This window comes from Callithrix jacchus, chromosome 21 (genome assembly GCF_049354715.1).
Source record: "Callithrix jacchus isolate 240 chromosome 21, calJac240_pri, whole genome shotgun sequence".
In the NCBI taxonomy this organism is placed as follows: domain Eukaryota; kingdom Metazoa; phylum Chordata; class Mammalia; order Primates; family Cebidae; genus Callithrix; species Callithrix jacchus.
The window spans coordinates 36,957,371-36,969,309 of record NC_133522.1 but is presented as its reverse complement, the minus strand read 5'-3'; the positions used below and the strand labels follow the sequence as shown (position 1 = coordinate 36,969,309).

Here is an 11,939-nt window from a genome sequence, read left to right as displayed (position 1 = left end):
TTTATTCACATATAGAAAGATGGTGTCTTAAACCTGTAAATTGGAATAGACTTAGCTCTACTGAGCTCAGATTCTTTCTGGTTTATGTTCTTCGTGAGAATTGGTTACGTAAGGCAAAATAAGAGCAGCAGAAAGTGTTGCATCCTTAAATATAACTGGTATTTCATAATGAATCATGTATTCAAGCTTGTTTTATAGGAGTCAGTAAGAAGCAAGCGTGGTATAACATGACTGTGAAATTGGGCATCATCCCACTCAGGGCCAGTGTGGCAGCTCCACAAAAGACAGTTTGGCAATGTTCAAGATGATTTACAAGAAAACATGGTATGTTCTCTATGAAAAATAAAATATATATTAACAAACAGAATGCTCATAAATGAAGTAGATGAAAATTACTTGCAGGTTGTCCACAGCCAACTTATCCTTTGGCACCCTTGCAGTCTCTGTAAAACCAGTCGTTTGGATGGATTTGTGTAGCAATGATTTTTAAAACTAAAAATACATCATTGAGGTAAAATTTGTATAACATAAACCAAGCCATTTGAAAGTGAAAAATTCAGTGATATTTAGTACATTCAAAATGTTTTGCAACCAACACCTCTGTCTCGTTCCAATGATCTTCTTCACTCCAAAAGGAAACTCCGTACCCATTAACCAGTTGATATACAATTGTTTTCAAATGGCACATGGAGTAAATTTCAAGAGGTTATAGAATTTCAGTTTGATATTTCAAAATAATGTTCAAAAGACCTCAATATATGGCCTTGTCTTGGCTTGAAGTGTTTGCATTCTTGCCAAAGCTTTTTTAGTCTAGCTATGTCAGTTGGGAAGAGTTTATAATCAGAGAATTTAAAGAGTCTTACATGATGCAATCAAGCACAGTAGTTAAACTATGGGACTCTGATGAAAAGAATTCAATTGCATGTCAAGTATGGTCACTGGCTTTGAAAATAGTACAGAGAAAAGCCAACAAAAATGTTGGCAATGAGTCTGTGCATTCCTTATAAGCATTTTATTAGAAAAGAATGAGATTACCTATGCTAATTAGTGGGAAGATGTTTAGACAGAGGTGTGTGCCCACCAGCTTGAGGTATAAAAAGCCCTGTGCGAGAAGGGACCTTCATTCACACTTGGGTAACCTACCCTTCACACTCCTTCTAAAGCCTTCTCAACTGCTGCCACCATGACTCGTTACTTCTGCTGTGGAAGCTACTTCCCAGGGTATCCCTGCTATGGAACCAACTTCCACAGGACCTTCAGAGCCACCCCCTTGAACTGTGTTGTGCCTCTGGGCTCTCCCCTGAACTACGGCTGTGGATGCAATGGTTACAGCTCCCTGGGCTACGGCTTTGGTGGTAGCAACATCAACAACGTGGACTGCTGCTATGGTGGCAGCTTCTATAGGCCATGGGGCTCTGGCTCTGGCTTTGGCTACAGCACCTACTGATGGACCAGTGGCTCCAGCGACTACCGGACTCTCAATCAATTCTCTGCAACCTGAAGAGCAATGACTGTCTTCCTGACTTTCCGCGTGCTTGGGTGATATGTCTTCCATCTTCTTGCTGACCTCTTGCTGTGGTCCTTGTCTTTGATGCTGTCAGACAAGTCACCCAGGACTCAAGTACTGAACTGATACTCATCTACAGCCAAAAGAAGCAAGATGTTTCCTTTTTGTCACACTTGAATTTTAGCAGTGAAACAGTAGTTTGCCTCCCTTGGTTGCTCTGCTCATGTATTATTAACTTCTACATCAACATTAATGTATTGCAAATTGGGTGTGGGTAGGAAGGGGATTTCCTGTCAGTATCCTAATAAATCTATTTCCTTCAGCATAAACATTTTGTTCTGGTTATTTATTTTACTTTGTTTTTATGCTCTTGAATTCATCACCCAGTTTAAACCTGTAAGGGTTGACTTTAACCAAGTTTTATTCTGATTTCAGACTATATAGTCAGGATAGGGTGATGCCTAATGATTTCTTATTTTTATATTGATACTTCAATTTTAAAAACTCCCTGGAAATGTCCCAAATTTAACCCAGATATACTGCAATTGTTGGCATTTCTCAATGCTGATTATAAAGCAGGAATATTTCTTAGCTGTTGAATGCTAAAACATGTTTTCTTTTCTCTTTTCTTTAGTGACACGATTCCATTTTGGTTCCTTTCTCCTTTCCTACTGCTTATAAAACTCAGTTCTGGTGAGATTTGAACCCCTCAGATTGTTGGAAAAATTGGAACTAAATCAACTTAGTTATTAAACTATCTTTAGGAGTTCCTAAAATTTGGTCATAAAGGGAAGCCAACTACTAAAATCACATACAATTTTTAATTCTTTTTGATAGACGGGTTTTATTTACTCCATTTTCTTCATTTCTGATTATACATATAACTAGTACTAAATATGAAGCGTTTATTCTTTGGAATAACAGTTGCCATCAAAAGCACTTGATATGTGGTCTGCACTTAGAAAATGCTCCCTGCCTCACTTACTAAAAAATCTCTGCTTTATTGGAGCAAAATACTTCATGTTTGAATTAAAACTCATCCATTTATGTAGCATGTATTTATTGCACCTCTGCCTGAGAGAAGGTGCTTGATCGTTCGTTGACTTACTTGTTAAATCTCTGCTGTACGGGTGCAAAATATTGGATTGTCCAATGTAAAGTTCGTTCATCAAGTATTGGGCTGTGGACACTGTGTTAATAGTTTTGCAGTTGTAAAAACACCTAGCCAGAGGTGTTTTTGGTCTGAGAAGCTGACTGTCTTCAAGATTCATTCATTTAAGAGGTACCTATCACATAGTATAACACAGCATTGGCTTAAGATTTGGGGACACAAATCTTAGAGATAACGAAAACACATCTTTGCCCTCAAGAATCAAATACACTTTATTCAATATTTAAAGGGCTTTTAATAGTCTCCTATTTTATGTTAATCAACGTGCTGTAAAGGAATATCTAAAGACAGATAGATATTCCTTACTCATTTGCTTCCCAGGACTCAAAATTGGAGACAGTCTGTGATAAGAACCATGTATATATACAAAGTATTACAGGTTTGCACAGAAGGGTATGTAAACATGACCATGACAGGGAGTACATGTTACATATCAAGATAAATACGGCTGTGCAAATGGAAAAAAGAATAGGGCGATTTAAAGATGAAATCGACTCTCACTGGCAAGACACAGGTAGAATGACCTATTGGTGGAGAGATTCCAGGGGTGTTGGGTACTGGACCGGTGATTTGAGATCTCTACCACCCATAAGACTCTAGATTCTATCTTTACGACTAACATTTATTTTCTATTTTAAGGGCATGTTTTGTATTTTGTTCGTTTTTATTTTGAAAATTTCAAACTTATGAAAAATTTGCTGTAATAGTGCAAAAAAGCCCTGCATTCTCAGATTTACATTTTTCTCCATTGAATGTATTATAAATATCATATCTGCTATATGATGTATGCATATAGTGTGTGTATCTATCTATCTATCTATCTATCCATCCATTCATCCATCTGTCCACCCATCCATCCATCTATCTGGATAGCCACTCAGAATAGGTGGCAGGTATCATACCATTTATCTGAAGAACAAAGACAATATAACATACAAATTAAAAATTTAATATTAGTGTAATATTGTTCTCTAACCCAAAGTGCATACTCAAATTTCATCACTTGTCTCATTAATGTCCTTTATAGTTTTCTCCCCCTGCACCTCAGGATGCAGTCCCCCCAGTATTGTGTCTGTCTCCTTGGTCTTCTTTAATTCGGACCAGTACCCCAACTTTTCTCTGCCTTTCTTGACCTTAACCAATTTGAAGAATGCAGGCAGTCATTTCACAGAATTTATCTTGATTTGGGTTTGACTTTCCTCACGATTAGGTTAATATCATGCGCTTTTGTTGGAAACATCATAGAAATAATGCTTTATCTTTCCCAGCACATCATATCAGGAGGCACGTCATGTTGGTAAATGTAAATTTGGTTGATACTAACCTTAATCACTTGGGGAAAGTTGTATCTTTCATATTTCCTTACTGTAAAGTTGCTCTTTCCCCTTTGTAGTGAATAATTATTTTGTGCGTTGATACTTTGACACTATATAAATGTCTTATTTCTTATCAAGATTTTACTTGTCAATTTTTTGATTCATCCATAAATTTCTAATTTTATGTTAATAAATCCCTTTACATTTATTAGCTGGTATTCTACTGTAAGAAAGAACTTTCTCTTTTCTCCATTTATTATTTTTTTGTTTGCTTATTTATATGTGCCAATGCTTATATCAGTAGGGGTTCATGGATTCTTTTTTTATTCAACATATAATAATAATAACCCAGTAATATTTATTTTGATTTTCAAATTGCCTCAGATTTGGACAGTGGGAATACCTTTGTGCTGGCTTCTATGTCCTTTGGAAATGTCCCCTATCACTATTTGATCATTTTCTTTCTTTCTGGCTCAACAAGATATTCCCACCTGGCTCATCTTGGGCTTTTCTGCTCTAATCATATAATCAGGGATTTCTCCCAGGAGTCCTGAGTTTTTAAAGTGCAAACTGATATTTAGAAAGTAAGGGCCAGGCGCAGTGGCTCACACCTGTAATCCTAGCACTTCGGGAGGCTGAGGCAGTTCGATCACGCGGTCAAGAGATCAAGACCATCCTGGTTGACATGGTGAGACTCTGTCTCTACTAGAAATACAAAAATTAGCCGAGCATGGTGGCACATGCCTGTAGTTCCAACTACTCAGTAGGCTGAGGCAGGAGAATCACTTGAACCTGGGAGGTGGACATTGCAGTGAGTCGAGGTCGCACCACTGCATTCCAGCCTGGTGACAGAGCAAGACTCCATCTCAAAAAAAAAAAAAAAAAAAAAAAAAAAAAATAAGATGGGTGCTAAGGGAGCTCAATGCTGTGCTGTCATTGCTACATATCATATGCTATGACAGTCATTGCTATGATTCTTAATTGTCCCTTCTGATTTAAGAATGACACACTCAGAAGCTGCACTAGAGCTCTGTGTGTGGGAGCAGAATTCATTGAGGGGCAGAATTTGCTTAAGGTAAAAGAGAGGCTGACCTATTGGTAGGAGGAAGGTCTTCAAATATCAGACTGTAAAGATTTTTTGTGCTGACCAAGTGACTACGCCAGTGGCCTCAGTACTCCCTGTTCCTCAACTAGATTTCGTATCACGTTTCCTCTGCTTCAGCCTTAATCCGGGCATTTATTATTCTTAGTGTTGTGAGTCTCAGTTCTCTCTGGGAGCTTGAAGGTTTGCTCCTTCCTTGAGCTCCCTCTTGTCACAGTTTCTGCTACGGCTCCTCTTTCTTTGTGATCTTCCGCCATCTCCTTTGCAACTTCCAGAAATGTAGTTCACCTTTCTTCAATTGACATCATTTGTACAATTCTCTGTCATTATTGGCTTCCACTCCTTCGCTCCCTGGCTATAATTTAACGGCTTCTGGGGAATAAGGAGGGCGAAATCTGTAGGTAACTGACAACTTGCACCTAAAAACCATGAATTCCTTAAAGAGGGTCCGGAGGGATTAACAAGTTACAACAACAGGCTTCCTTTTGCAGCAAGAATGTGACAGATTTGATAATAGACAGTTTCACTATTTGCATAATAATTATTGGAGGTAGATTTTATCATCCTTCTATTACTGAAGATGCCAAAATTCAAAAGTAAAATAATTTGTATCATTCATTTGTGAAGAAGATTCCCTAGAGTTTTCACAAGCTTTCCAAAAAGATTTTAATAAGTGTTACACTCTATTCTTTATCTTAATACCAAGTCCTTAGATTTTCCCTTCTCACTGTCTCTAAGAAATGTTGTCAGGACTTCATTTCTCATGTTTTTGCTTCAGTTCACACCCATATCATTTCTTGTCTGGGTTAGTAGCCCAGCTGCTTATCCATTCTGCCAGGCAGTCTCCAACCCATCTTCCATACAGCAGGCACAATAATCTCTCAAAATGCAAGTCTAATTATGTAGCTCTTTTCCACAAACTCATTGGTGGTTTTTAAAAAAGATTTCCACAGCTTTCAGGACAACAATCAAGTAGATGCTCACAGATCTACCAATTTTTCTAGCCTTATTTCCTACATCTCAACGGGCTTCCTGTTCCCCTGTGGTGAGGCCCACCATGGTTTTTGGTTCCCTTCCGCATTCTTTTTAATTTAGTGAACTCCCACGGTCCTTCAGAAGGTCTTCCTCCACCCCAGGGTGCTTTCCTTTTCCCAGGTGAACAGTCTCATCTCTGTTTGCTTTGATGTCACATTGTTCATACTGCGTGGTTGAAGCCCACTAACCAAGAGCACCAGGAACACGCCTATGGTCAAACAATTTAGGCTTGTTAGCTTGTCACAGCGGAGACCACAAAGCATGAGAATCTGCAAGATATCTCAATAAGAGAGTGTGAGGAGGGTTTCGTTACAGGATTTGGGCTTGAATTAGGTGATTTTCCAGAAGACTGAAGGAGGCAGAGGTCTCGTCTACATTGCATATTCATTTCCCATTACCACTGTCACAAATTACCATAAATTTAGTGGCTTAAAACAACACGAATTTATTCTCATATTGCTCCGGAGGTCAGAAGTTCCAAATGGGTCTTACTGGGCTCAAATCAAGGTGTTGGTAGCACTGCACTCATTCTGGATAGTCTAGAGCAGAATTCACTTCCTTGCATTTTCCACTTGAGGCTGCCTGCATTTCTTGGCTACGTCCCTTCTTCTGGCTTCACAGACAGCAGCCTGGCACCTTTCAGCTCTGTCTTTGATTCGGATACGTATCCAAGAGTCTCCTGTCTTCCCCTTCTACTTATAAGAACCCTTGTGATGACACTGGGTTTGCCCAGGTAATCCAGGATAATCTCCGTCTTAAGGTCAACAGATTGGCAACCTTAATTCAGCCTTGCTGTATAACATATTCACAGGATTAGAATGATGACATCTCTGGGGGAACATTATTCTGCCTATCACAGCCTAATTCTAGTTTCAAATAATTTTATTTACGAGGTGGAACAGGCTACGTTTGTAATTGGTAAAGAAGCAGCAGTTATTAATACCCATTTTTTTTAAGAATAAAGCAATATTTCCACTCACTCTCCCTCTTTCTCTTCCTCTTTCTTCCTCTCATTTACTCATTTTTTTCTTCTTTCCTTCACTCAAAAAAAGAAAAAAGAAATCAACTTGTAAACCTCTAGATCCAGGTCGGCAATGTCTCTCTCATTGCTTGAATCCAATCCAATCCCTTCCCTTCCCTTCCCTTCCCTTCCCTTCCCTTCCCTTCCCTTCCCTTCCCTTCCCTTCCCTTCCCTTCCCTTCCCTTCCCTTCCCTGCCTCTCTCCCTCCCCCCTTCCTCCCTTCCTTCTTCCCTCCCTTCCTCAAAAAAAAAAAAAAAAAAAAAAAAAAGAAGCAGCAGTCATCAAAGGCAACGTGTGGTGGTTGCTGTGGTTTGTGTAGCTCACGGCACTTGCTTCTCTCCCTTCTCAGACGTGATTACTGAGGGGTCTGATTTTTGTCTCACTCTGTTGTCATCACAGCCTGACCTCATCTGATTTGCTGTTCTGGAAGTTGCAGATGGGAAGTAGGGGGTGCTCTAGTTTAATATTAGTGTTATCAGGGCTGCTGTTGATGTTTCTTATTGGTGCCTTCATTAGCTGATGGCTGTGATTCCCTCATGACACCATGTATTCGGTAGGTTCTTTGAGGTCCAGCACCATGTTTTATTCAGTGTTACATCACCTGTGCTCTGGATCCCAGACAATTGATAATTTTTTTTTTTTTGAGACTGAATTTCTCTCTATCACCAAAGCTAGAGTGTAGCGGCACAATCTTGACTCACTGCAACCTCCACCTCCAGGATTCAAGCCATTGTCATGCCTCAGCCTCCCGAGTAGCTGGGATTATAGGCACCTGCCACCCTGCCTGGCTAATTTTTGTATTTTTAGTAGAAATGGGATTTCACCATGTTGGTCAGGCTGGTCTCCAACTCCTGACCTCAGGTGATCTACCTGCTTTGGTCTCCCAAAGTGCTGGGATTACAGGCATAAGCCACTGCACTCAGCTGATAAATATTTTTTGAATTGATACAATTATTTAAAACCATAGAGAAAAAGCCCAATTCCTTGTTACTTAAAATATGGCCTGCAGGCTGGGCATGGTGGCTCACACTTGTAATCTCAGCCCTTTGGGGGGCCAAGGTGGGAGAATCACTTGAGGCCAGGAGTTTGAGTTCAGCCTGGGCAACATGATGAAACCCTGTCTCTACAAAACAATAAATAAATAAAAATATGAAAATTAGCTAGACATGATGGTGCGCACCTGTAGCCTCAGCTACTCAGGAGGCTAAGGTTGGAAGATTGCCTGAGCCTTGGGAGATTGAGGCTGCAGTAAGCCATGGTCACACCACTGCACTCCAGCCTGGGCAACAGAGTGAGACCCTGTCTCAAAAAAATATGATCTGCAGACAAGAAACATTGGCATCATCTTGTGCTTGTTCAAGATTCACAATCTCCCGCCTCTCCTCTGTTAAATTAGAGTCTACACTTTAGCAAGATTCTCAGGTGATCTGTGTGCACATAAAGTTTCAGGACTGGCCCAGTTCTGTTGACTCTTATCCCAAAGGAAGCAGAAAGGGAGATACTTCTCACTGTTGATTCTTAAAATAATTGATGAAATAGTATTAATATTTTTATCAAGAAAAGAAAGTTTTCCTTTTTTATTATTTTCCTATACTTTTGTTCTATTTTTTATTGCTATTTACAGAAAAACCAGATTATGTTTTTCATTTCCATTGAGGATAGAGGAAAAGAACTTAAAGTTGTAGCAGGAGAGGCTTCTGTTAGATAAAAGGAAATATTTCCAGATTCTAAAGTTTGCTAGGCAGGGAACTCTCTGAGTGTTCTATAAAACTAAACAGGTTAAGCATTGCTGTCTCTGAAAATAAGCTGTTATTTCTCAGACACCAATTCCTTCTTAGTGACTTGCCTCTGAGTCTTCTGACATTATCTTTGACAATGGTATTTGCACCGCCACATCCTGTTTCTTTTTCTCCCCATTTCAATCATCCTCCCCTCTTAGTAATCTACTTTGCAAGTGTGACTTCTGATTTCCATTTTGAAGCTTCCATGTCTAATGCACTGGGATACCGCTTCAGAATTTTTATGACTTTCCTTATGAACAACCTTAAATTTTAAGAAAGAAGTCTTTGTAACTGGTCATACTTTTTGGTTAAATTTAAATTTCATTTATGTTTAGTTTTGGTCAGCGAAGACTTCTAAAACATAATGCTTTGAGCCTGCCATTTCATTTGCTGTTTGCCAGTAACATGAAGCATTATTTTAAAGATTGTTGGGAGAGAACGATCCAAGATGGCTGATCGATAACAGCTCGGGATTGCAGCTCTCAGTCAAAATGCAGAGAACTAGAGGACGCCACACTTTCAGACAAATTCTGCTCACTCACGGAGCAGAAGATCCCCAGTGGAGGAATCAAATGGGTTGCCAGTGCGACTCTTGTGGCCCGCGCAGCAGCTCTCGGAGCAGAGTAAACAGGGCCGGCTCCCCTTCTGACCGAGGTTTGGAGGACCCACACGGGTCCCCAGCGCAACTCCAGAGACCGGCGCAGCAGCTGTGATGGCACCTCAGCGCAGCAGCTCTCGGTGCAGAGGAAACGAGACGGGTTCCCCTTCTGACGGAGCTTTGGAGCCCGGGGAAGGCAGAGTCGCCCATTACGGACACAAGAAGGAAGCCAGACAGGAGAATTCTGGGCAGAAAAGCACCATCAGTCTTAACGCGCCGTTCTGGCCCTGGGAACTAACAACTTGGATGTCCAATCAAGAGACTTAATCTGAAAGTTGGTAATTTCAAAGACAACGGGAGGATAAATTTACAATGATGGGAAGAAATCAGCGTAAAAAGGCTGAGAATACTCAAAATCAGACCGCCTCCCCCTCTAAAGATGATCACAGTTCCACATCAACAATGGAACAAGGCTTGACGGAGAACGATTGCATCCCAATGACAGAATCACTCTTCAAGGAATGGATAATAAGAAACTCCTGTGAGTTAAAAGAACACATTGTAGCCCAACATAAAGAAACTAGGAACTGTGAAAAAAGGTTTGATGAAATCCTATTGAGAATAGACAACTTAGAGAGAAATATAAGTGAATTAATGGAACTGAAGAATACAATACAGGAACTCCGAGAAGTATGCACAGGTTTAAACAATCGAATTGTTCAAGCAGAAGAAAGGATATCAGAGGTCAAAGTCCAATTTAATGAAAGAAAACAGGAAGACAAGATTAGAGATAAAAGGATAAAAAGGAATGAGCAAAGTCTCCAAGAAATGTGGGACTATGTGAAAAGACGAAATTTATGTCTGATAGGTGTACCTGAATGCGACTGAGAGAATGAATCCAAGCTGGAAAATACCCTTCAGGATATTATTCAGGAAAATTTTCCTGAACTAGCAAAGCAGGTCAATACTCAACCCCAGGTAATACAGAGAACACCACAGAGATATTCCTCAAGAAGAGCAACCCCAAGGCACATAATCATTAGATTCACCAGGGTTGAAACGAAGGAGAAAATACTAAGGGCAGCCAGAGAGAAAGGTCAGGTTACCCACAAAGGCAAGCCTATCAGACTTACAGCAGATCTCTCAGCAGAAACTCTACAAGCCAGAAGAGAGTGGGGGCCAATATTTAACATCCTCAAAGAACAGAACCTTCAGCCCAGAATTTCATATCCAGCCAAACTAAGCTTCACAACTGAAGGAAAAATAAAATATTTTATGAACAAGCATGTACTCAGAGATTTTATTACCACCAGGCCTGCTTTACAAGAGCTTCTGAAAGAGGCATTACACACAGAAAGAAACAACCAGTATTAGCCTTACTAAAAATATACCAAAAAGTAAAGAGCACCAACATAAAGAAGAATTTTCATCAACGAATGGATAAAACAGCCAGTTAACATCAAATGGCAGTAACCCTAAATTTAAATCGACTAAATCCCCCCATCAAAAGACACAGCCAAAACCCAATGGCATGTTATATCCAGACTTGTTTCACATGCAAGTATACACAAAGACTCAAAACAAAGGAATGGAGAAAGATTTACCAACCAAATGGAGAGCAAAAATAAATAAATAAATAAAAAGCAGGAGTTACAATTCTCGTAGTGGATAAAATAGATTTTAAAGCAACAAAGATATAGTAGTAAAAGGATCAATGCAACAACAAGAGCTCACAATCCTAACACCCCGATACATAGAGACTTAGATTCAATGAGACAGAAAATTAATAAGGATATCAAGGACTCGAACTCAGGTCCGGAACAAGTAAACTTAATAAATATTTATAGAGCTCTCCACTTCAAATACATAAAATATACATATTTGTCAATACCACATCATACCTACTCATAGGTTTAAATGAAACATTGATTGGCCATTATTAAAACCCATTTTTTTCTCAGAATAAAGCAATTTTTCCATTCACCCTCCCTCTCTCTTTTCCTCTTTCTCTCCTTTACTCATTTTTTTTTTCTTTCCTTCTCTCAAAAAAAGAAATCAACTTGTAAACCTCTAGATCCAGGTTGGCAATGTCTCTCTCATTGCTTGAATTCCTTCCTTCCCTTCCCTTCCCTCCGTACCTCCCTCCCTCCCTCCCTCCCTTCCTCCCTCCCCCCTTCCTCCCTTCCTTCCTTCATCCCTTCCTTCCTCCCTCTCTTCCTCCTTCCCTCCCTTCCTGCCTTCCTCCCTTCCTCCTTCCCTCCCTAAAAAAAAAAAAAAAAAGATTGTTGGAAGGATTTGCTCTTGGTCTTCCAAAGGCCAATCAATGAGTAAATGATTCGAAGCATCATGATTCTACTTAGTGAGATCGTCTTCACACTGAGGTGGTACAACTGACCATATCTGTTACC

The 11,939-nt window shown here is 39.8% G+C and overlaps 1 protein-coding gene and 1 long non-coding RNA gene across 3 annotated transcripts in view; both read left to right on the top strand.

Annotated features, from left to right (window-relative positions):
- Positions 1 to 11,939, top strand: part of LOC118149881 (uncharacterized) — a 39,222-nt gene that overhangs the window by 5,578 nt on the left and 21,705 nt on the right. The window lies entirely within an intron of this gene.
- On the top strand, positions 1,123 to 1,836 carry KRTAP7-1 (keratin associated protein 7-1). The gene has a single exon (XM_008986561.3). The coding sequence runs from the start codon at positions 1,184 to 1,186 to the stop codon at positions 1,445 to 1,447; it is 264 nt and encodes an 87-aa protein (XP_008984809.1). The 5' UTR covers positions 1,123 to 1,183; the 3' UTR covers positions 1,448 to 1,836.

Excerpts from the sequence above, each read along its gene's own strand:
- KRTAP7-1 (XM_008986561.3), top strand. The coding sequence starts at position 1,184 with ATGACTCGTTACTTCTGCTGTGGAAGCTACTTCCCAGGGTATCCCTGC.